This window comes from Spea bombifrons, chromosome 2 (assembly GCF_027358695.1).
Source record: "Spea bombifrons isolate aSpeBom1 chromosome 2, aSpeBom1.2.pri, whole genome shotgun sequence".
NCBI lineage: Eukaryota > Metazoa > Chordata > Amphibia > Anura > Pelobatidae > Spea > Spea bombifrons.
This window is the reverse complement of record NC_071088.1, coordinates 101,192,171-101,219,011: the sequence shown is the minus strand read 5'-3', so window position 1 is coordinate 101,219,011 and position 26,841 is coordinate 101,192,171. Positions and strand designations below refer to the sequence as shown.

At 38.0% G+C, this 26,841-nt stretch overlaps 1 protein-coding gene across 3 annotated transcripts in view; it reads left to right on the top strand.

Annotated features, from left to right (window-relative positions):
• The window catches only part of NDFIP2 (Nedd4 family interacting protein 2), a 29,735-nt gene extending 7,447 nt beyond the window's left edge, over window positions 1-22,288 (top strand). The window contains exons 2-9 of one of the 3 annotated variants that reach the window (XM_053455380.1): window positions 885-1,032; window positions 1,969-2,096; window positions 8,282-8,341; window positions 11,290-11,377; window positions 12,488-12,612; window positions 16,372-16,438; window positions 20,642-20,747; window positions 21,694-22,288. In XM_053455380.1, the coding sequence (XP_053311355.1) occupies window positions 885-1,032; window positions 1,969-2,096; window positions 8,282-8,341; window positions 11,290-11,377; window positions 12,488-12,612; window positions 16,372-16,438; window positions 20,642-20,745 (720 nt within the window). In that variant the 3' untranslated portion in view covers window positions 20,746-20,747; window positions 21,694-22,288. Of the gene's footprint in view, window positions 1-884; window positions 1,033-1,968; window positions 2,097-8,281; window positions 8,342-11,289; window positions 11,378-12,487; window positions 12,613-16,371; window positions 16,439-20,641; window positions 20,748-21,689 lie in introns of all 3 variants that reach the window. The other 2 variants (XM_053455379.1, XM_053455381.1) reach the window with 2 other exon arrangements.
• The last annotated feature ends 4,553 nt before the right edge of the window (window positions 22,289-26,841 follow it).

Here is a 26,841-nt window from a genome sequence, read left to right as displayed (position 1 = left end):
TGACATCCACCCTAATTTCACTAAAAGAAAGGAACCTGAGAGGCAAACATTATGAATCATAGTGCCTTGGTTCATTAGCACTGCATGTGCCCACAGTCGGACACATACTCTCTCATTGGGAAATGTCTAAAAATAGAACCTAGTGGCCCTGGCACAATAGCAACCAAAGGTGTTTCCTTTTGATGAGACTATTCTATTTATTATTGTTCCAGTTGTCAAACTTTTCACCATGTTTTATATAACTGACACGCTATGTGTACTTAATATATTATGCCCACTAGGCATTATAGATCTATGATTAGTGACCAAAAGTATGTGGACACTTGACCGTCATATCTATATGAGCTTGTTGAACATCCCATTCAACAACCTTGGGCATTAATATGGAGTTGTCTACACCTTTGCGGCTATGACAGCCTCCGCCCCTCTTGGAAGTTTTTAGACAAGATTTTGGAGTGTGCCTGTGGCAAATTGTTTCCATTCAGCCAAAAGAGCATTTGTGACGTCAGGCACAGATGTTGGATGAGAAGGCCTGGCTAGCAATCGGCATTCAATTCCATAGGTGTTCAGTTAAGGTCAGGGCTCTGTGCAGGTCGCTTTGGTTCACAACAAACTCCTACCATGTCCTCTTGCACCAATATTTTTGCATCCCTAATTCTACTGCCGATGTTTGTCTATGTGCTTGATTTTATACATCTGTTAGCAATGGGTGTAGTTGAAACACCTAAACTCTATAATTAGGACGGGGGCCCACATACTTATGGTCATATAGTGTAAGCTATGCATGGACACTAGTCTGTCTGAAGTTCTGTGCAGCCATTTTGAAAAATCCCACTGCAGATGTAACTGTTCTCACCTTTTACTTTTTTTTATTATTTTTTAAGCTTCAAAATGAGGATGACCCTTCAGAAGCCGCAGCCACGGAACAGCCTTCAACCTCTTCACAGCCTGCACAGTCATCAACCTCCTCTACAGTGGATGTATCTCCTCCACCGTACAGCAGCATTGCCGTGGAAGGAACCACAGATGCAGGTGCGTCTGCTAGTTGTATCATCCTAGATAATGCAAATAACTTCACAGTACCAAAAGTGGAATGCCCTTGAAAACACGTTACTGGAACTTGTACAAATGGCGTTAACTTTGTAGATGTTCCTGACAAAAGTCAACAAAGTGTTCAGTTCTGTGCCCCAGGACAAGCATATATGAGGTCAATTCACTTGCTCTAATGGTAATCCCACGTAAACGCATGCTTTGTTTGCAATAAAGGAGACTTTATCTAACCTTTGCCATATAGAAGCTGTGTTTTAATTGAATGAATGTACAGGGTCATAATACAAAGCCATCTCTGTAAACGTGGGCTTGCTTAAGTCCAATCAGAGATGTCTGTTGGGGGGGACTGCTTAATTACATTTGGAGCAAGACCAGCTGCTGCATGTTACCATAGGTTAGGATAGATTAATTGCTAGTGAGCACTTTACTTGAAGAAAGTGCACTTACACATTGAAGAGAGTCCACTGATAATCTACATATGGGATGTTGTCTATGTTGGTGTGTTCCTTCATTTCTCTTGTATGCTCCCGCGTGTTGTGTGTGTTTAGATATGTTAATATCAGCTATGTTGGTGGTATGTAGTGGCACATATATACCACGTAGTGATACCCAGGGTGAACCCTTAGCAATCGTTAAAACTAAGCTTTATGAATTGTCGTAAAACGTTATCACCTTAATCTTACTATGACAAAACTTTAAAGAAAAGAAAAAGGTTGATCCTGAGCTCCTGGTACTCATAGGAATAAATCCCAACATGGTAAATAATTCTAAAAAAGTAACACAACATTTAATATTTACGTTACGTATTTTTTTTTTCTTGTGGCAAATTCATCCTAAAGGATTTTGCCAAACCCCACCTCTAGAAGCTAAAATGTCTTTCTTATTTTGTCTTGACCGTTTCCTTTTGTTTGTCAATAGAAACACACAATGAATTCTACCCTGTGCCACCTCCTTACAGTGTAGCAACCACCCTTCCAACCTATGACGAGGCTGAGAAGGCCAAGGCTGCTGCAATGGCCGCAGCAGCCGCGCAAGCAGCACAGAGAGTAAGTAAGCAAGCTTGTTTGATTTTCATTTGTGGTCATTGAGTCAGGTGTTGCTGGTGACTGAAACTTTATACAGGATTGTGATGTGTTTTCTTTTTCTTATCTTATTTTTCATTTTCTGGTTGTGGCAGTTAGACCAAATTCCAGACCAAAATCTCGCAGTAGGAAGTTTTCCTAGAGATGTGTGAGATGTGTCATCATTTTTTTTAGGAAATCTGCCAAGCACTGTAACAAAATTAAATTGAACTGTATACCATAGGGTGTTACATATTTCTCTTTCTGTTGACATTAAGGCATTAGTGAACATGGTTCTCACTGACTCTAACTAGATTGATCTCTTATGTTCCACATCCCCTGTTTTTTACAGTGATTTGCTTGACTAGTATATGCAATAACCACCCTTAAACCAGTTGTGATCTGCTGAGACCAAACTGATATAGTGTGAATGATGATTAAATACCCAGGCAGCTGGAAACCTAGAAAGAGCTCTAAGTTGAGAGCGAGAAATAACTGGCTGGGCCAAAATTAATAGAAAATAAAAAAACTGCCCGAGACACGGCAGTACTGTAGCATGTGCACAATGTAATCTACAAATAAGTGAAAAGATAACACCTTCTGCAAGTCAAAAGCTCTTACAGCAAGACTTGTAGAGGTTCAGATTCGCAACACCTATGTGTTGGCTGAAATAGTAGATGTCTTCAGGAAGTATGCCTTCCCCTTAAGTCTGGGTCCTCGCATCAGCCATGTTTTACAACAAAGAAAACAGATTTATCATAGGCTGACTTATTGTCTGAATCTTTGCAGTGTTAATGGGAAAAAATACATAGCTTAAAAGAATCAGTCTAAAAGGAACATAAGCTTAAAATGCCATGAACTATAGCTTTTGCATTCCTCATACAGTGCTGTGAAAAAGTATTTGCTCCCTTTACAATTTTATTATTCTTATTTGTCACATTTGAATGTTTCAGATCATCCAACGAATCTTTATATAAGACAGACTTGGGTAACTAAGTAACGCAGTATGTCATTGCATTGTTTTCAAACGGAAGAGGTCAGCAAAACGCCCTCTTACCTTCAAAGTAAAACTCACTGTTGAATATAATTGATAACCAGTGTCATGCCTTAGATGCAATGTAACTTGCATTTTGCCCTTACACCCCTATTTTTGGGGGCAATGATGTGAGTGTGATTGTTGGTTGCTAGCAACTGTAAGCAATTGCACTCCTATCATGCTCAGGCAGCCAGTACATGCACATCACTTTCAGCCTCCCTGTTCCCCCTCCCTGTGCCCCACACACACACACACACACACACACACACACACACACACACACACACACACACACACACACACACACACACACACACACACACACACACACACACACACACACACACACACACACACACACACACACACACACACACTTACTCCCCCACCTTACCTGAACTGCAGATCTTCTGCTGCCGCTTGCCCACTTCCGTGGTGGCCGCTGTTTCCCCTCTGCCTTGCTTGAACAGGAACTGTATACTGTATAAGACGCACTACCACCAGTGTATAAGACGCACCCAATTTTTAGACCCCAAACGTTAGTCGGGGTGAAACGTTTGGAATATATATATATATATATATATATATATATATATATATATATATATATATATATATATATATATATATATAATTGGAATATATGTGTTCCAACCCATATTTATCATGGACAATTGTATGTCAGTTTTTTCTAGGGCTACATAATTAAGGTGAAATTCTTCATACCCTCACTCAGGATTATACACCAAATGTTGTTTACAATGATGTAACAAAAATCACCCCGTCCACTGAGTACACCATACCACAAGCTTTATTATATCGTTTTAATATAAGACAAAGATAACATGGGTACACACAAAATGCTGCTTTTTAGCTTTAAATGATCATTTCATTTATTTAGGGTGAAGAGTTAATCAAAGATGTGGAGGACATGAATTGGCAGAATTGTTTTAATTCGGCTACATGGGGGGGGGCTTAAGATCATACCACAGCATCTCAATTGGATTCAAGTCAAGACTTTTAACTAGGCTGCTCCAAACCCTTCATTTTGAGCCATTCAGAGGTGGACTTGCCTGTGTGTTATCCCCCTATATAACCCAACTGCGCGTGAGCTTTACTTTACAAACTGATGCCCGCACATTTTCTGGTAGAGAGCAGAATTAATGGTACCATTGATTATGGCAAGCCACCCAGGTCCTAAAGCAGCCCCAAGAAATCAGACTACTACCACCATGTTTTACTGTTGGTATGAAGTTCATATTGAGGAATGCTGTGTTTTATGCCAGATGTAACGGGACCCATTTCTACCAAAAAGTTCCACTTTTGATCGATTAGTCCACAGAATATTATCCTGAAAGTCTTTGGTCATCAAGATGTTTCTTGGCAAATGTGAGCCATTGTGGTTTTGACCTTTGCTGCTCTCCCATCGATGCCATTATTGTGCAGTCATGACACTGGCCTTAACTGAGGCAAGTGAGGCCTGCAGTTCTTTACATGTTAGTCTGGCTTTGTGACCTCTTGGATGAGTCACTGATGTTCTCTTGGAGGAAGTTTTGTAGGCAAAGCCGCTCCTGGGAAGGTTCACCACCATTTCAGGTCTTCTTCGTTTATAGATAATGGCTCTCAACGTGGTTCGCTGGAATCCCAGAGCCGTAGAAATGCCTTTGTAACCCTTCCCAGACTGATAGATGTCGATGACTTTGTTTCTCATCTGTTCTAGAATTTCTTTAGATCGTGGCATTGTGTGCATTGATCTGAAACATTTAAGTGTGACATATATGCAAAAATAGAATAAATCGTGAAAAGGAAAAACACTTTTTGCTGATTACCGTTGATTCATTTTTAAATCCCATCGAACCTCTGACTAAAATAAGTGCTTTTCCAAACGTGATTAGTTTACGTCCATTGCCCCATTAAAGAATACCAGTTAAAACTTTTGCTTCATTTCTAGGTATTTTTAGGAACGTTTGCCCTGAAACATTTTATTGGGCAAACGAAATAAAGCACCAATGACATAAAAGTGACAATGCCTCAAGAAATAATTGGGTTTCTCAGGAACAAAACAGTCTTTTCGTCCCGTGGGTCCCAAACTCTGCCAGTCTTGCATCTGGTTTGTTATATTTCCCTAGCAGTGCGCGGAACTAGAGGACTGAAATTTATTGCTTCAGATGTCTGATATAAAAGATTATTAGTGTTTTGGGCAATAACCACTTGTTATTCTTTTTCTACATAAGCTTTTAGAAAGCATGGGACAGAAGAGGTAAATATATGACTGTGTTATTTTCCCGGCCCAGACATAATAATTAAGTATCCTGTAGCCTCTCCCATGATATATTGGAGCAGACTCGGTCTTATATTTTTCCGCTTTCCTTTTTAATTGCGCTTTTGAGGGATTTATTTAGGGGCTGTGCATGTGTATGCAAAATATTAGTATTAATAATTTTGGAAAGTGTACCAGCTTTAAAACAACTGTTTGTCTTTGTATAAGAGGGCTTTACAAATAAGCATATTCCAACGGTAGATTATTAAAATATATGCATGGCAGATACAGATATAAAAGTCCCTTGACTCCGGGGAGAATAGTTTTTCTACAGTGAAGGGATCATATCTTTATGTCTGCATGTTGATTATTGCAATTTCTAGTCATGGGTATAGCGTTTAGGAGTATAGTCTCATCTATCCTTGGGCTGGAATTGGTGTCAGCAGGACACATGGTGGCCAAATGTTTGCGAAGCACATTAAAAGGCTTTATAATATCACATGGTGTTCTGTGTAGCGTGAGAGGAAAGCACTTCGCTTTATCTTGTTCTACAGGGCTATTTTAGCATCCTAATCGGGCCTATCCACAAAATAACACACAATGAAGTGCCATCGTCTCTTATGGAACTAGATAACACTAGTTGGTGAATACATACAGCTCAACACCTATTTAGCGTGTGAATGTGTGTGTATTTCGCATCTTCGGTGACTGAGGCAATATGTAAAGAAGACTGTTCCAAACCAGTCTGACGCTGAAGGGATTAAGCAGAACCCTTAAAGAGGGACAGTCTAACGCCCCCCCACACCTCTACTTTACAAGGATGCACATTAAAGTACTTTGTGCTACAATATGGAAAACAAAGCACTTGCCTAACGCACAATCCAACGGTTGGCAGGAAAGTGCTCCCATTGGTTTCGATAAGGATCGCTATAGCTTGATGTTCCATTGGTTATCCGTTATCACATTAGATTAGAAGGTGGGTTAACATCCTAGATAATGAAATTGTGGTTTTGTCCAGCTTATGCTGTTTATCTAGTGTTGCTACCTATATATTTTGGGTTTGAAAAGACATCGCTGCTCTTTGTTGGATAAAAAGCACTTTGTTGTTTTACTTAAAGCTGGAATGTAAAAAAATTATATATAATTTGTGCAAAGTAAGACATTTAATAAAACCTGACCATTTCAAACAATGTATTGCTTTTTTTTTTTATTTATAAAATACCGTATTTGCTCGATTATAAGACGAGGTTTTTTTCAGAGCAAATGCTCTGAAAAATACCCCTCGTCTTCTAATCGGGGTCGTCTTCTAATCAGACCTCAAATAGAGGTCTGATTAGGAGACTAAGATCCAGATCCCCCGCACCGCTGCAGGGGACCTGGATCCTCCTGTCTCACCCCCCCCCATCCTACACACACTTACCGGTGCTTCCTTGCTTCCTGCTGTGTTGCCGGGGCAGCGGGTGGACGTCTACGCGATCCGCGTAGACAACGTCCGCTGCAGCCGGAAGGAGGTGTGGCTAGCAGCGGGGGTTGTCTGCGTCCGTCGCATAGACCTTCCCCGACTGTCAGAGATCAGAGTTCCCCGCACCGGTGCCGGTGCGGGGAACTTTGATCTCTGACAGCCGGGGAAAGTATACGCGACGGACGCATACAAACCCCCGCTGCTAGCCACACCTCCTTCCGGCTGAAGCAGAAGGCGACATCAACCCGCTGCCCCGGCTGGAAGCACCGGTAAGAGAGGGGGGAGAGCGGGGGGAGAGCGGGGGAAGGGAGGGGGGAGGGAGAGAGAGAGAGAGAGAGAGAGAGTGTGTGTGTGTGTGAGTTAAATGGTGGTATAGGGTGTGTGTGTGTGTTAAATGGGGGCATAGGGCATTTCTGGAGTGGCGTTAAGGGGGGATTTAATAGAGCACTCTGCCTCCTGAAATGCCTTATACCTCCCTATATGCCACTCTGCCCCATAATATGCCTTTTAACCCCCTAAATGGCAGAGTGGCATATAGGGGTATAAGGCATTTCTGGAGGCAGAGTGCTCTATACAATGCCTTTTAACTCCCTTAATGCCACTCTGCCTCCTAAAATGCCTTATACCTCCCTATATGCCACTCTGCCCCATAATATGCATTTTAACCCCCTAAATGCCAGAATGGGATATAGGGGTATAAGGCATTTCTGGAGGCAGAGTGGCACATAGGGGGTCAAAAGGCATACCATGGGGCACAGTGGCATATAGAGGGTTAAAAGGCATATCATGGGCCACAGTGTCATATTGGAGTGGCAAGCCTGGGGGCAGATGTGCGTAACTGGGGGACAGGTTGGAAAATACAAGAAATAAAAACAAAAAAAAACTTTTTCTCAATCATAGCTTTTATTAAAAAAAATAGTTTACATGAATTAACATTTACTGGTAAAACTTTTTTCCTTTGGGGTCGTCTTATATTCAGGCTTTTTCTTTTTTTCCTAAGTTAATATTCAGATTTTGGGGGGTCGTCTTATAATCGAGCAAATACGGTACATTTCACTCCATAAGAAACATACTGTATGTAAGCCTGGTCTTGTTCCAGTTGATTCATTGATTATATCCCAGCCATTGTTGTAGTGATGCTAAGGATATTAATCAATTCTTATTTTTTTTTCTGTGCACTTCAGTAGAATATTAAAAAAAAAACCTTTTTTTTAATTTTTTTTTTTTTTTTAAATCTGACGTGCTGAAGTACATCGTGATCCACTATATTTAATTTGCTATCTGAAGAATACTACAAATTTGGCAAAATAAATGTTGTTTTGTACAGTCGGTGGCTTAACATTCTGTATACCTGCTTCAAATTTATATATATGTCCATATTTTTGTCTTGTGTCTCTGTTTTCCATGCTAAGCACGGCCAAATTAGAGAGTCTAGGAGTCTGTTTGATGAAATATTCCTCAGTCCTTCAGAGGTATGGAACAATTTCACACTTTGATATAAAATGTATTTCTTGCTGTGCAGAGAACTCTAGTGCTGTTTTAACTCGGCGACTCTTACTAAGCTACCGTTTCATGAATTGATCAGTTATGGCTATTGCACAAGAATGCTGGGTTTTATTTTATAGAAGTAATCAGTAATTCTTTTTACATAAAATCTAACAGTCATTCAAAGCCAACTCAAGTGACATGCCCGAGAACAAAGACACTTACTGGAGAACTTGTTCCACCTTTGAAGCTCGAATCATTGCCATCACCTGTTATTAAACATGAATTATTACGACATTTCTTACTTACCCGCGTGTGGCGTTAATCATGAAACCGTTATTCCCAAAAAAGATTGGGCGATTAGTTCTACTAATGCGTGACAATGGACGAGTATGTCTGGTAACATTTGACCTTGGACTTCTAAATGAAAGAGTACTAAGCGACTCGCACAAAAACATCTAAAGAGTCCAGATGGGCAAAAAATACAATTCCCTGAGCATTTCTCATTATATAAAATAAATGGAACACAGCGTACCGAGACTATTTAAGATCTAAATTTAGATTATTTTAAAGATTCCGTGGTTCTTTTTCCTGTACTTTTCTTATTATTTTTTCTATAGCAGGTTCTTTGCCATAAGAATTATATTCAATTCTCAAGAGCACTACCGCAAACCATCATGTTGCAAACTTTTTCGAGACTCTCTAGGTCTCTTCTTCTGGCCTATTATGCCAATATTATTTTTATTTATTTTTATTAAAAAAGCTATTTTCTTCCAAAGTTCTAAATGTAGCTCGATCACAATAGTAGCGTGTAATATTTCTACTGCTACACCAGAATTGCTCCGCAATTAATATGGAGATTATTTCTGTCTGAGTCTATTCTGAAGGGTCATTCGTCTCCTGAAATAGATTGAAAATCAATGTGTTCTACATGCAGTCATTCTCCATTTTACCTTTTTTATTTTGTTTCTCATTTTTTTAACAGATATATTCTAGTTTTTCGTTCCTTTCAATGCAGAAAAAACTGGATTAACCATTCCCTTTAAACCAATTATACCAGTCTATCTCATATGCTTAACTCTCTGAAGGTCTCCTGGGGGGGAAATGTTTTATCAAAAATAAGTGGATGGATACAGCTATGTAGGTCAGCATTGGCAAAAACCTGATTTTATCTAATTTTGTTCCAAAAAACTTTGTTTATCTTCAGACCTGGAGGCTGCCATTGATGTCAGTCATGTGATATTTTGAGTGACTTTTCCCGCTCAAACACCACACTGAGCTGATTCTTTTATAGCAATGTTCAGAGCCGGCCTTAAGTGTTCTGGCACCCTGTGCGGACTACTCCTCTGGCGCCCCCTTCTCACTACCCCCCCGGCCCTTCTCACTACCTCTCCCCCCTCTGCCTCTTGAAGGATGTTAAATAAAGTTTTTGGTTTTTTTTTTGTTTTTTTTAAAAAACAATGGTTTAATTTAAGTCCCGGGCATGCGTCCCTGCTGCTATGGCGCCCGCACAGGTCGCACACCCCTACCCTTACGAAAAATTACTGCAGTTTTTCTGAAGTAATACTGCTATTTTTTGGACATGAAAAAACTGCAATACTGCACTTTTACTGCAGTATTACTGCATATTTACTGCAGTTTTACTGCATTTGTACTTCACTGTACTGCAGTTTTACTGCACATTTACCGCACTTTTTTTTTATATTGCAAACCTACAGTTGTAATTCAATGTACTGCAGCTTTATTGCATTTGTACTTCCGTACAAAAATAACTGCAGTACAACTGCAGTACAGTGAAGTACAAATGCAGTAAATGTGCAGTAATACTGCAGTAAAAGTGCAGTATTGCAGTTTTTTCATGTCCAAAAAATAGCAGTATTACTTCAGAAAAACTGCAGTAATTTTTTTGTAAGGGTAAGGCCGGCCCTGGCAATGTTAATGAGATCTGTTCCTCATTAGTCCGCTTTTGTAGTGTGTATGTATTTATGTGCGTGTTATATATATATATATATATATATATATATATATATATATATATATATATATATATATATATATATATATATATATATATATATATATATATATATATATAAAATGTGTGTGTACATAGTTACACGTGTATGCAGGCTTTGAATTGGAATTGTTAAATAATGTACAGAGATACACTGATTTTAAAACATAATGAAACTAAGCAGGCATCCAGTTGAAGATGTTTGTTAAAATTATAAAAGATATTCATTATCATCAATCTCTAATGTGATAAAAGCTTCTGCTTATCCATGGAATAACTTAATGGTTTGCCGATCAGTGTAGTTATGACGCTAACGCAAACTATGGATCTTTCGCTATTTCCAGATGTTGTAATTTTAGTCGTCTGGCCTAAAAAATTTCTTCTTCTATTTCTTCAAAGAGAAAGCTAGGGGAAAAAATCTAAATACCAAGATCAACCTGTAACCTGAAGGTGGAACCTTTTCTTGCTAATATGAGTTAAGATTCTCATTTCGCTAAATTATGGTATCAGAAGGTTGATTGATACTCCACTTTTGAGCAATATGTTTGCTCTTCAGCTGGTCTAGCAACAAGATTTCTGTGTAATTACACTTGAATGGTAATTGAAAATGTTGCAATCCACATGGGATAAAACGGCAAATGCATTTACAAGACTGCCTGGGGATTTCTGTTTCATCTGAATTCTATAACCCTCTGCCAACTCCTCTCCAAAACTACAATGGGAGACAATGAACTAACCTGCAAGAAGATATTGTTTTCTGAGCTATTTATTAAGACGCTCTCCATATACCTTTTTTCATTTCAGTTTTGTAGTTTCCTTTGCACTATCTATATTTAAATAGGATTTGAATGTATGTTTCTATCCTTCCAAATATATTAAAGCATATGTGACATTTGCCCACTTTGAAATATATTAAAACAGGAAGAAGAATATCCACCAAGGGATGACTTTAGTGATGCTGATCAGCTGAGAGTGGGAAATGATGGCATCTTCATGCTGGCCTTCTTCAGTAAGTAATTTGTATAGAACAGAAATATCACTTTGCCTTTATATAGCGTGTATGCGTATAAATATATAATGCGTCTCTGTGCAATATATATATATATATATGCTTCCTTATGGTGTTAAAAGAAGCATTTATGAAGAAGTTACTCCTAAATGTCCATGAACTTTGTTATAAAGATAGCTGTAACTGTAAAATGTTGTACTTTGTGCTCTCTAACATTAATACATACAACACTAAGAATGTAATAAAATGCTATATATTTGCTGATAACTTTGTATTGATTTTCTTAGCATATTAAAACAAACTCGTCCCCCGAGGTATATCACAAGTGACTGTCTGGCCGGTAGTTAGTATGCAGAGTATACAGCGTACTGCGCTAGTGCATATTTATTCTGACACCTTATAAAATTAGATCAGGGCTTTCACAGTGATTGCTAGTATGCAGTTTAGCATTATCTCTGTAAAATGCATTCGTCTCAGCCTGTCCACCAGCGTCGGGACACCTATTGTTTTGTTATTTGTACTCTGTAAATTTGAAATAAAGAAGTGTCATAAAATGCTTGCTGATTTTTATAGGGGAATCCAGTGTGCACATTTAATGAGCAGTCGTTATACATGGTAATTCTTGTTTTAATTGGCTATAAAGCATACTCTGTCTAATGCATCTCCCGTAGAGTAACGTACCGCCATCTAGTGGAGCATAGATGAGCTACAGGAACTTGTAGATAGAAACTTAATTCGGGTTTATAATAGGTGGGGAGATGTTAAGAGGAGAGAATTTTAAGGAATAAGAGGATATTTCATTGAAGGCCTCTTTTATACGCTTAAAGGCAAAGACTCTCATCTGCACACATCCAAAATTAATTGACACAATGCTGTTAATATGACATCTTGATCTCTGCATTATTAACCTTAGTGTAGGATATCTGTATTTTTTGGGATTGCTGATCTGTTCCCGAAACAGGGTATTCATTTAATTATTCTCATGAATAGAGTTCAGTGCTGTTTCTCTTCTTACTGGACAGCCTATAGCAAATTTAAAGAATATGTTGCATTTTTGGAGGCGGTATGTTTCATAAATACCATACTTATTAAACTCATTTCTTGTTTTAGTGGCCTTTATTTTCAACTGGATTGGATTTTGTTTATCCTTCTGTATAACAAACACAATTGCGGGACGCTATGGAGCAATCTGCGGGTTTGGCCTGTCGCTTATCAAATGGATTCTTATTGTGAGGGTAAGTATGATGCAGTGCGCGTTTCTTATACGGGATACGTTCTTTTTTCCACAGTACAAATCAGATGAGTATTTTCTGTGAATGTCGGATATAATGGTGTTATACAGCAGTGTAGGATACGCAATACAATTGTTATTGCAGCCGTTCTAAAACTCGTAAACCTTGATCAAATTTATTTTCCCCTTAGATCTTGTTTCGTTCTGTGTTCTTCTTGGGGACCTAAGATCTGAGCATTGCCTAGCAGAGCACAATGTTGAGAAATGAGGCGTTCATAATTTTATCTAGCAGACTGAGATAAAATGAGAGCATTTATACTGAGACGCCAGCTTCGAGATCTGTTACCGCACTTGAGCAATTGACTTAAAAGTGCAATCATATCATGTTTTTGCATTCACATAATTTGTACAAAAGCGAAGTATCCTGAGATTTCCTGTTTTATGGAACAAAAAAAACCCACTTCTGCTGCTAATCCTCTCCCTTCCCAGAATGCACTAGGACACTGAGTGCTGATGTGTGACTTGATGTCAGGTGGCAGCTACCGAGAAAATGAACAGGCAGCATTTGCTTGTGTTCTTGATAGACATAGAGGATCAAAGTAAGCCCTTTCATTCAGTGATTCCTGGGAAGGAAAAAATGGACATTGCTGTCCCTTTAAATGTTCATGAGAGTTAAATGTCCCTTTTAATTGTTTTTTGTCTCCCCTTGCCAAATGCATGTGTGGATTCATCTGTCTTGCTCTCTTTCCCCACCCACAGTTCCTTGGCTTGCATGAGTTGAACTGTTCCACCGTAGCGCACATACACACTCTACCCCTGCCAGCCAGCTCCAGCACTGGCTTGTGTGAGAGTTCCAGTCTAATATGACATCATGCACAGAAAGCTCTCGTATATATATTTGAATGGGAATACTTTCCTGCCGGTGGTTGGCTTCTTTAAGCAGCAAACACTTGTGTGACAGTCTCACAACAGAGAGGGGGAGGTGCGCTGCTTTCTCCTAAATATTATATATATATATATATATATATATATATATATATATATATATATATATATATATATAATGTCTAAATATATAAGCAAAATAATGCATATGAAAGTACATCAATATGCATTCTTTGTTGGTGGGGCTGCATGGGGGACTAGAGTGTCCCTTGGAGTTATATCTCCCACCCTCCTCAGCCAGCCCCTTAGCTGGAAGAGCATTATGGGAGATGTAGTCCTGCAGCAGCTGGAGGGCTGCAGGTTGGCCACCCCTGGTCTATAGCCTTCTGAGCTTTCTTGCTACCTGACGTGTGCAGGCTTTCATACTCTCATGTAGCCTCCAGTAATTATCCTGCAACGTAAAAAACATTTTGGAGACGCAGGGTACAATAACGGAAAAAAAAATGTAAAAGCAAAGTAAAAACTATATATCGATTGTTTAAACGACATTATCAATGTGTTTCCAAATAGCTAACTTTTGTTCTTAACGTTCTCCTTTAGTTCTTGTTGTGTCTGTGTTTGGCCACTTGGTGGCACTGTTGGCACAGTTATTACTCCCATAGCTTTTTATTTATTTCTGGAAGCTTCTGTGTTGGAGCTTCTAATAACCAGGGATAGGATATACATAACACAGTAACAGGTTTATATCTGTTATTTATGCAGCTTCACATTAGCTCAAGACTTTGCATTCCTTGCAGCGTTTTTATTTTTGAAGCTCAAGGAAGATCACATCAATAGCTATTGGTAAATAATTTCATACACTCCAACCTAGTAATGTGGACGTAAAATTATATAGCCTGCCCTGTGACAGATGCTGTGCGTTATTGGGTTAGAGTGCGCAGGATATGTCTTCCATGGTCTAATGTCTGCATCCTGGCTGTATCTAGTGATCTTTCAGTGCAAACTGTGAGGACGGTACGGATTGGCAAAAGAGGGAACCTTGGCCGTTTTTATAAATATTGCAGATTGGACACAGGTTGGATTTCAGTATCTGTCACCATATCTGTTTCTCACATGATTATTTGTTATAGACTATGAAACTGTTTGAATCGTGTCAGCGATGCAGGAGCTTATCATACGCTAATCTTAAATGCTTAACAATTTATTATCTTGAATGATCCATCTGTGTGCCCTTCTTGGCACAGATACAGTTTGGCTATGGGCTGGGTGGCGTATTCACTAACCCTGGAGTTTGCAGGAGAGTTGAACATTACACCATCTTGATATACTGTGTCAATGCTTGAAGGCCATCCATGCAGGAGAAGCTGACCAGGGATGGTCCTTTAGTGATAGCAGCTCCTTGGCCATTAGAATGTTTCACGCCTTTCTGTTTCAGAATCAGTCAATGTATAGCTAACTAATCTTATAAAACCAATAAAGATTTGTGTCTTTGAGCTCACATAGTAAAATGATGACAATGATATCCCAAAGAAACCTTTGATAATCTGTTTAGGGGGCATACATTACTGTATTGAGAGCAGGAATACATACCACGGTAGGTTTACACGGCTCAAATACCACTTCAAGGTTCATTTACCCCCGTTCTGCTCTCTGCTGGGAACCAAATACGAGAGCATCTAGTTTGGAAATGAAAAGACTTTAATGACTGGGAGCCTTTTGAGGTTGGTATCCTTGGCAGCATTTAGCTATAGGGGGTTACTGAAGGTCAAAAGCTGCTTTTTTTGTTTTGAAGGGTCAGTAGCATATCCCATTCTGCTAAGATTAAAGTACACGTTGTCTTTGGTGCTAATATCCAAAAAGAGTAGTGTTGGCCTTGGAGGATGGGTTGTATGAAGTCCAAGTCGATGTTAAGCGATTGATTCTGCGGGGAGCAAATAAACCATCCTAATGCCCTCCACCTGATCCCTGATGTCGAAAAATTAAAGCGTTAACGTTTTTTTGTTTTTTTTAAGAAATCTGAAGGAATACTGCATTTTTTTTTAATTATACATTTATATTTATTTAGCATCAGTCATGCAATAAATCATACTGTCGATTTTTTTTTTTTTTTTTTTTTTTTTTTTTTTTTTTAATTGTTTTGTCTTTCTACAAATCTGGGAAATTAAAAAAAAAAAAAAAAAAAGTATTATGTTGCAGTTCCAACAATTATACAATACTTATATATAATAATATTATAATATAATATGTTTGAATATACATTTCAGTCAAACTACAATTTAGGAATACATATAGACTGTGATATAGTGATCAGGCTCCCTGTACCAATCTATAACCGATGAACTTAACAATACGTACCTAAATAACCTATTTAATAATAAGAATCAGATCCCTGAAATGGTTGCTTCAGTGCTATACCTTTTTATTATATATTTCTTATTGTAACTGGTAAACACTATTACCTTGTTTTCTTTTTATTATTTTTGTAAGTTTACTGAACTGCAAAATGTAGAAACATGACAGGTCTCCTTGAACCTTATAACCACGTTGATGTGTTTTGGTAGAAAACTACAATATAAGAGTCGACAAAAACTAATTCGTTTATGGAATCCGTGAAATTTCTAGTGACATTTCATCTGTTATTATTAAGCTTTTAGTGATCCTTAATAATTAAATTAACACAATGTAGCATTGGTTGCCTGTCGTATTAATGCATTTAATTAAAATGTTAAATGAATGTATCTACAAACAATGTGATAAAGGTCTTTGTAAAATCTGTTGATCCATTTAGTAAGTTGAAGACAGACTGCTTTATTTATGAGCACCTACGCTCCCTTTCAAGGTCAAGGTTGAGCATGTTCCTGTTTTGTTTTTTCCTTAGTTTTCAGACTATTTCACTGGATATTTCAATGGACAGTACTGGCTGTGGTGGATATTCCTGGTGCTCGGTAAGTTTGTGCACATCCGTTTTAATATACCAGTTCTTTTTGTTCTGATTTGTAAAACATTCCGTGTAATGTCCTGAGTGAAATACATAATATTGCTTTTATCTGTGCATCTATGACCTTCCTGTTTTCTGTAAAGTACAGAGCTGATAATCAATTGTTACATTCTTGGAATAATAACAAAAGTCTTGGAGTGAAATGTATAATTCCTAAGGCCTCTTCGGTACATAGAGTACAGAACATCTGATGTTCTTGACCCGCGTGTGTCATCACCAAGCAATAAAACTATTGTGCTTTTGTGATGGTGGTGATTCACGTATTCATTTTTTTTGAAACAACCTTGCCCTTCTGAAAGCAGAACTTTACATAGCTTCTAAATAAGCTGCTGTTAGCTCCTATACTTTCTGTTTATGCATGTTCTTAGGACTTGCGTACAGGCCAAGGCTAGCGGCAGATAGCACTGTTGGGTGATCAGGCTCCCTCATGTGTTGCTGGCCAGTGAGCTGGTTACAATCTCAGATCCCCTAAACTTGCCCATTTTACACTAAGGAGGACTGTAAGGACAGCCAACATGGCATACTTTACCCTGCACTTATCTCCAATACCGGCGTATTGACGGCTTCCTTGGATGCTATAGTGGGAACTAAACGATTTTTGCATGACTTCACCGAGATATGACTTCACATCTCGGTGCTTAATAGAAAAGATGGCAGTCATGGAGGCAGGTTCTCTGGGTGCATCCCTAGGGCAGCTCCCAAACCTTAATGCATCTTAGATGGACATCTTTCTCCAGGTCTAGAAGAAAGTCAGATTGGATCCCTCCTAAATCCTACTCAAAAGTCTTAAGGGGGCAGTAATGCTCAAGCATTGTATTTCAGGACAATGTGAGAAGTGTTTCATTGAGGAATACTCCTTACTGCATTACTTGGTAGCTTGGAATTATTATGTACACATAGGCAGCACATATGAGAGACATGTGGTCCATGTGCACTATTTGGGTTTAGCCACAAACGCACAAATACTCCTTATATAACTCTGTCATACAATGAAAAAACTAATAGTCACCACTTTGGTAAAATAGACTATTTTTTGTCTGTATAACTCAATGCACAGCGCTGCAGAATCTATTGGTGATGTATGTATAACTAAAATATTCACAAAAATCAAAGTTCTATTTGTTTTGCTTCTTGTTGCAAAAAAAGAAAAAAACAAAGAACAAAAAAAAAAGTCGGCACACCAGTAATGCTAATAAAGTATGTTATCCCCAGTCAATAGTATAAATTAACATAAGTCATAAATTACATTGTTAGCATACCAGCATACAAAATGCACATATTTATCATAAAGGGCAAAATGGTCGGGCTGTACTAGTGAGATGTACCAGAGGTACTCTGTGTGGTCATTCTATGTCCGGTGGAAAAAACATTATTGTCCTTAAATGATGAACAGCATTATATATTGTGCTATCACGGTGTTTTTCATTTCCCCCTAATCCTGGGCTCCAACACAATGGCTTTGAAATGATGATTGTGAAAGCAGTCACCAAACATTTGCTATTTTTCGTTGTGTTCTGGAAAAGAGACACCTAATGTATAGCTCATTTTTACATTGAGCAGAGAAATCGCCATGTGCATTATAGAAAGTGCCGCAGGCTACGTAGAGGCAATATCCGCTTTCAATGAGTTCATTTCTATCCTGTTATTTTTCAGCTTCACAAGTAACGCTTGCAGCGTCCCCTCATTTAAAGCATAGATTATTTCAACTCTTACAGTGCTGGTTTCCAAAAATGGCATTCATGAGTGTTACAAAACCCGGGGGCCGTGTGGTGTGTCTGCGAGTCGAGAGACTACTCTTTGAAATGCATAGTACATTATGCCGTGCTCAGCCAGGCATGCGAAAAGCCTTCATGCTTCCAGATCACAGGACTTCCGTTCTATCCGCTCGATTCCAGAAATATATCTTTAAATATTTACTTAGCGATCATGGTTTTCTATCCTTTTGCACTTAACAAGATTACCTTTGGGGCTTTCCCTGCCCCGCATGATGATGAGCTTGGAAATGTTAGATTAGTCTCCTTAATCAGTTGTTTGGTCAACACCTGTTTCTAATCTGTTGAATGCTTATTAAAAATGAATAGGAAGGCTCCATTTGTAATGTTTGCATTTCTAACCAGTTTTGCCTTTCAACTAAGAACCTCATTCCACCATGTCTAATGTTATGGTAATCTCCAAGAAAGCGATGATCCAAAGCCAGGGGTCTCCTTGCCTTACGGTCTAAAGCAAAATAATGATGCCTCCAAGTCAGGATAATGCTGCTTAAGTTACTAGTTAATGGAAGTCTCTACGTGTAAAAACATCAATGTATTGATGTATTGATGCCAAAGTACATGCTAGTGTCTCTCCCTCGTGGTCATGGATTGATCAATGTCATTTTTGTGTTGCAAGTACTCAAGGCCTCCATTGTGTGCGGTCATGTGATTTGGATGGCTTTCCCTGCTCCAACACCACACTGAGCTGATACTTTATGGCTATGCTAATGAAGTCCCATTTATTTCACAAAGTCTTCCCCCCCTCCATAGCCTTTCATGGCTCAGTGGGTCCCTGAGACAGTATTTTTGTTTTTACCGTAAGGCATTATGTAAAAAATAGAATTATTCAAAAACTAAAAACAATATTTTCAAATATTTGTTTTTAATGTGATCAATTTAATAAAACGTTAATGGGATTTTCTTGTAAAATAGCATAGCAAAGAAGAAGTAACAGAGAAGCATGAAATTTGTTAGGAAGCTGTAGGGGAACTAAATTTTTTTTTTTTTTTTTTAATGAGACTTCACCAGGGAGGTAGAGCTTTGGTTGCTAGAATCCAGTGGAACCAAGGATGTTAAACTGATGCTGGTTGGGCTAGGGGTTTTCTGCTGGAGCTTATGATTCCAAGGTGTTCGTTCGGGAGCTCCATTTGGCTGGCACTGAGTGTATTTTGCATGGTGTTAAGCTCCATCTGGGTAGCATTGAGCCGTGTAATTCACTCAACAAAAACCGAGAAAAGTCCTATGCAACTTTTTTCTTCTATGAGTTCCGTTTTCAAGAAATATATCTGCTTTAAATCAAATGACCAAACGACGTATATAAAATTGTATATATATACTAGCCACAGCTCTATGATTATATTTCCTCTATGGATGTAGAATGGCTGCTAGAACATAAATTCTTATTTTGTTGGGAATTCAAAAAGTACAGCAGTGTTTAACGTTTATATAATAAACAAATATAGTCATTAAAGTCATCTACAAATGATGCATTTAATTATGTAGACAGTCATACCACTTCCAATGACCGTGATCTATTTCAGTTTAAAACAAACAAACAAAAAAAAATATGTGCAGCTCCCATAGCTTTTCTCCCAAAATAAAAAGATTATCCCCAGAGCCACCCTGCTGCTTGATTGGACTTCAACTCATGAGTCCACTCAGTTAGAATCTATGTGGCTGGGTGCCATGACTATACCCGAATGGCTGTTTTTTAATCTAATGCATGTCAAGGGAGGGATGACAATCTCATACAACATGTCATGTACTGTATAGTCTTTTGAAGAAAAAAAAACATTATATATTTATATAATACATGTAATGCATGTTAAAAAAAAAATATATTTTATACTTATATATAATATTATTAGGTCCAATATAGGTTCTTAGAACCAGGGTGGCCATGAGAAGAATGGATTAACAATCAACTAGATTGAAGCAAAAGTCTGGAACCAACGCATATTGCCAGGAGACGCTGGATAAAACCCAGTAGCCAGGAAGCCATGGCTCCTACCATTTTACGGCTGACTTAATATTCTTTTATCTTCCCTCATGACACATAAAAACATGAACTTGGCTCATTAAATTCTCTGTCTAGTTCTAAATGCGTGCGAGTCTGTTACATGGCTTAACAAATACTGCCCAATACAATAATAAAAAGCACTGTCTACTCGGTAGTAACAGATACCAAGTGTAATACAAAAGTTATAATAGCCATAATGGAAGCAAATCGTTTAGAATCTTTTGGAATGTTAAGATATCTTTGCATACAATACAACTTGGAGGTCAACAAAGCAGTTTTAATAATTCTGTTATATATATTATAGTATTGGCGTGAGAGTCTAAATTATAACACACACGAGAGCATTGTTCCTTAATACCTCATTATGTTTATCTTTTAGGCTTGCTGCTATTCTTTAGGGGCTTTGTGAATTACTTGAAGGTACGAAACATGTCTGAAAGTATGGCTGCTGCCCACAGAACAAGATTTTTCTACTTGTATTAGCGGTAAGTGTTCTCAATTATTCCAGAGTGAATGAATGTAAGTCGGCACGCTGGAACAGACGCTGCCTATCACAGCCCTGGTGTTCACAGTCCTACTTGGAGTGTACTTGGTCCTTTCTGTAATTTTACAGAATAAAGCTACACGTTCACTTTAATTTGAAACACACTCCCTCAATGAGAACTAAATCCAAACACATAAGACATCTTTCGTCTACTTTTAATTTAAGGGGAAACGGATTATAGAAACACCGTTTATATCAAGATATATATGTGGATACCTACTGAGCAGCAAAAGTCAACCGTGTCAAAAGTGATTTGTCTACATATTAGTTTGAAAATCATCATTCTTAGGGTAACGTAAGATCAAGTCTTAATACAGATAATTCATATAGCATTCTTGGCCCAGGAGAGGATGGAGGCTTTACGTGATGGTGATACTTTTTATTGGACCGACATAAAATGTGTCACATTAGCTTTTGGGACCTCCGAGATCTTGTTCTGTTGAATGGAGCTCTGAGGTCCCCAAATCATATGTGACTGTACATTTTTTATATGTTGTCTCAGTTAAAGTTGTCCTTAACTGAGACAAACGTTAGCTGTCCACATGGTTACTGAGCGGTAAACACGCATCTGGAAACCCACACGTTGCTGTCATTTTACAAATATGTAATAGCTGTTAGGAGAGCATACATATGCACGCACGCCCTTTCCAGCAAATGTCTCTGTATTTGTAACTGCTACCAATATATTACCAATTTGGATATAATGCTATGTAAGTTTTAAAGTATTTAAGATTCCTTAAACTATATGCTGCAGGCGGACCAGTAGACTGAGCTTCTGCACACATTCAGCTACTGGGTTCTGGTGTTGAGTGCTTTTAAATCTCACAATATTCACAGACTAGTGCTTTGTTCAACTTGCAAATGACTGTGTTTCTTCTTTCAGACAGACACTGGCGGACATTCCTTTCCATTTTCCAATGTGAACCGACTAGGTCTCCAATCCTCCAGATTAATAGATTAGAAGACTACTATACAAGCAGATGAAAGAGAACAAGAGTTAATACTTTTATAGGGCTTTGGACATTCTGTTAAATATGCGTGTAAATATTGCCTTTAAGTTTGCACATTGGTTTGTGCTACATTTGTTGAAAGAACCGATTCCCAAGTTTGAAGGTTAAAAAAAAATAAAAAAATACTTGTTTCAGCATGTTAGACTTAACACTAGGACTAGCTTTTCTTCCTTTCATAACGCACCAGTCAGTATGTACAAAAAAACCCAAAAAACGGGGCGACCCACAAATTTTTTGATTTATCATTAAAATGGTGAATCAAAATATTAACATATTGATTCTGGTGTAGTTAGTAAATAAAAAAAAATATTTTAGTGGTTTCGAAACTAGGATGCATGATTAGTTTTTTTTCTAAAGCAAATTTCAAATATTTTAAACAAAACTAGACCTGTATGCAGTTTATTGTTAATGTGCATCTTCATATAAACACTATTGGTTAAATTAAATAATGTGTTATCAATTCAAAATGAAATGTAGGTTTTTTGGGGGGGGTTCCTTTTTTTTTTTTTTTTTTTTTTTTTTTGCAGACAGTATGTCTAGGTTATCACTCTTTCTGTAACATATCACTGCAGTTTCATTTCATTCCATGTAATGTCAGTCTATTAATCGCAGTAACTTCTGGGTGGACAAAAATGGAACACTTTTATATTTTATATTTAACCCAGGCTTAATATGTTTTATCAGACAGTGGTTTGCCAGACGGACCTCTTTATTTTAGCACCATATGAAGATTGCTATAGAGGAATGGTTTTTCATCCCAGGGAGTTGTATGACCGACTCGCATATAGTGTGTTCAAGGATAGTTATAAGATGTATACATTTATGGGTGCACATGGAGGCAATGTACTCTGGCCATGTTGTCTTCTTTTGTCATATGACCAGGTATGAGTACTGTACCTGGGTGTCCCTAAATTTACTCCATCTACCACTCATATATCCCTCTTCTTTTTATCTCTGTGTGGCTAAGAGCACATTTGGTTTATTCATAAGGCCCTAGGGGTTCAGTTCCATTATAAAGAATAGCTTGGTAGAGAATACAAAAGTATACCACAGCTCTCTGGGTTATTAATGTGCTGTAAAGGAGATATGTTCTGGACCCTCTGTGGGTATTTAGAATATTCATTTTAGTTCAAGAAACATTTTTCCTATTAATCATTACCTGTAATAGCTTTTATTAACCTGCTTTTTTTCATATGCAACAAAAAAAAGCATTTTAGCATATTTGAGATTTTAAACCTGGAACATGTAGAATCATCTCTTATTCCCTGCAGCCTGGGAGCTACTTTTGCTTGGTTTGAGTTATTGTGACATTTGCAAATGGCGAACACTGTTAAGAATAAGAATCATAGCAATTCTAACTGGGCTTAATGTGCCAATGACAAAGATGAGTTCAGATGTGAGGAGGCTAACAGCGTGTGAGAACTAGAGTAATGTTTGGCAGTTGATAAGTATTTAAGGCTTATATATTGTTATGACTGGAACAGATCTTTTTATTTCGGGAAGTACCTATTAGATCCCAACTTCATCACTATGGCGGATATATTAAGATGATCTCATTGAAGCATTCCTCATTATAACCATCTAGTGTGCAATCCCTACTGACCACTAGAAATGAGGGTGTTTGAAACTTTACTGGAATACGGTTTACAGCTAGTCAACATTCACACACTAATATGTTGAGGATGAGGTGTCCTCATTTTAAAAGCCCAAGTACAAGCCTCAGAGATTAGTCTATACCCCGAAACAAGAGCACTAAAGTGTAAGGCATCTGATTTTATGGTACGTTTCCTTTTGTATAAATAATACGAATAAGAATTTGTGTAACTTCCCATGGTGAAACCCGGTACGTCTTAATGGATTCCCTATAGTTAATTGTGTCCTTACTGTTTTGCTTTTTTCGCCAGTGTTTCTGGATTTGCTGGATGTGTGAAAGGTTGACAGGATAGGGCAAGAGGTGCTTTTGTCCTTCCTTGGAATCTTGCCTTCCCCAATTCTATAAGGCCCATGGTATTGGTGGTGTGGTTGGAGTGTTTCACCCAGGGGTAGGTGGTGTCAAACATTTCTGTGGGCATTTATGGTCTAAAAGGTTAATGAAAGGGTTCTTCCAAGTTAATCTTATAAGAACCGCTTTATTGGCAGGATGTTAGCAAAACATTACCCAACAAAAATTCTGCTAGCCATGTCCACACTCATATACAAAGCCAAATTTAAAAGTCAGCTTGTTGCTCTTGGGTGTCAAGAAACCGGCATATCCATGGGTCTGTAGAAATGCCATAGGAACTTATGTACACCAACACAAGTATCTTGTTAAATGTGGCTACCTTCGGGTTTGCACAGTTTTAATTTAGAACCTTTGTCACTTGTATGTTAGTTGTTATCCATGTGTATAGATTAGGTTTGTAAAGTTCACATTTAGGGAACATTGAATTTGACCTTGCCTGCTGTGTCTCGTTATTACAGGTATGCAATAGCAAAAGTACCTGGGCACTTCCCAGGGTTTTTTGTCCGGAGTGGTGGGAAGAGGGTGCTACGAAACACCGCTCCCCTGCCCAAACATAGAAGACACCAGAGCAGCGCTTCATATGGAAACTCTGGGTGAAACCCAGCAAGTTCCAAGTTATGATGAGAAGCGCATCACGTAAACACAAAAAAGGCTCCTCACGCTACAAATGGCAAATATTGAGAATTAGCATTGGAAAGCTCTGGTGCTTAACGCATATGGCTGTGACGTAATGCGGACTTACCACTTTGGGAGACAGTTGATTTGAATCAGTCTTCCTGTTACTCAAGTTGGACTTACACTAACTGTCCTATAACTAGAAACTGTATGTTATAGTTTGTTATATTGTAAATAAGGCAACAAAAGTTGAGTTACTGTTTTTTTTTTGTGGAATCAACATATTTATTTAAAAATGGGAAAAACTGGCTTGGGAAGAAACGTATACAAATTTCCCAGTGGGGGGGTGGTGGTTCATAATAAGACATGAGAGGAACAGATGATACAAACTGACTTTTTTCAGTTATTCAGCCTTATGTTTTTTCTTTTTCTTGCCTTTCAAATAGTGTAGATTAAATAAGTTATTGACTAATGCAAACAAGCTAATAAGTATGTAATTTTGCAGTCAAAATGTAAAATTACTTGGGGTGTAAATTTGTCAAAATCATTTGGAATGCAAACATGTTTAATTATAGATTTTGCACATTCTGGAATTCATCTGCATTTTTATTTTTCTATTTTTGGTATGTGCAGAGTTTAAAAAGACAATAAAGCATTGTTTTGTTGCTCCATTGCTTGTATGTTAATTCTTTATGGTGTTTTGTCATGACCTTTGCTAGTACTATTGCATCATAATGAACATGTCCAAAAAGACCAAGATGGCATAATAGTACCCTCTAAGATTTTTGCACTGATGGCCAGTAAGCAAAAGATCAGTCTGCCTTATGGCGGTTTAGATTCTCTTCTGTAAGCAGATGCTAGCGGTGCGGGTGTCAGTTACACTTAAAGTGTGGAAATTAAACTTTCTTTGCTTTAATAGAGCATTATATTGCCCCCATGCTTTCCCCAAATTACCCAAAGATATGTTTTTTAAGTTATCAAAGCTGTTAAGATGACCCCTTGTCTATACTTTCTCCTTAACTGCCTATCTTTTTTCTGTTTCAAGCTCTGGTAGATTTTCTGGGCTTAGTTTGCTTGGAGAGCCCCCTTTCTAGGCAGTTCTGATTCCCTCATCAAGCCCTCTGCCTGGAGAGCATGCACACTGGAGGAAGATGGTGCAGTTGGCCTTGTTTAATGAAGAGACTGCAAACAAAGGATGAGTTGCCATTAGAGTTTGCAGGAGAGTGTTGTGGCTTCAACTCCATGACTTAATATTTTTAACATTATGAAGCTCCAACATCAGTGATTGTCTTCTGCAGGAAGAGCTTGACTTGTCCTGTATAATGTATAGTTAAATCACAGCTATTTCAGGTATCCCCATGCCCACAGTGAAGTGGGAGAGTTGAAACCATATCTCTTTTACCGACTCTTGTTTCTGCATAAACCCCACTGTGTTCATTTAAATGATTGTGAGAAGAGATTGTGCCCAGAGTTACACTTCACCTCCTGCAGTGCCAGACATAAGACTTATAAAGCTACCTGCACAATACACACATACAAAATGACATTTATGTCAGACACATAAATTCATCAATAGAGTCCTCTGGTTGTAAACCCATTCTGAGCTTCATATTCGAGGCTAAGAATGAGGTTAAAAGGTCAATTTAATGCAAGGTGGCTGCTCTCATTAGACAAACAAGAAAACATTGGTTGCTTTAATAAACCAACTTTCCTTCCATTTTCAAATACATTTCTTGGATTGTTATATAGCGGTATATGGGGACTTTAGAAATTGATATTTGATGTGGCAGGTCTGCGTTTCATACACTATGAGTGCCCAAACCTAAATGGTGACCATGCTGGGATCGCCAATTATCCTCTCCTGCTGGCCACAGGTACTGCAATAAAAATGGGAGAACTTAATGGAGCAGATCTCATGGAAAGCATTCCTTTCCCTATGGTATACACATGGGTGGATTTAATACCTATATATATATAACATATTAATTTGTAAACTTGGTTATACGTGTTTATGAAGTGCATAGGATTTGGGTGACAGATCCATTTCCATGTTTGTGTAAAAAAAAAATAAAAAAAAAAATACACCCTTCCTATAAGATCATGTGCTGTTAACAGTACCCTGTTATGCCAAATCTCCTAATAGCTTAATATCGTAAGCTAGAGCCAAACTACATCAAATATATAGATATTTAGATAATAATTACCTAAATATATAGATATTTAGATAATTACCTTGTTCTACTTCTTTTGGGTGTCATGTGATCGCCCTTATAATACATTATCTGGTATTATTGGTTTAAAATGTCCTGTATGAAATTGGTCAACATTTGGCATTTATGTTGCGTGTACTTTAACAATAATCGTGGGGGGGGGGGAATGAATGATGCAAATTTGTAAAGAGGTATTAA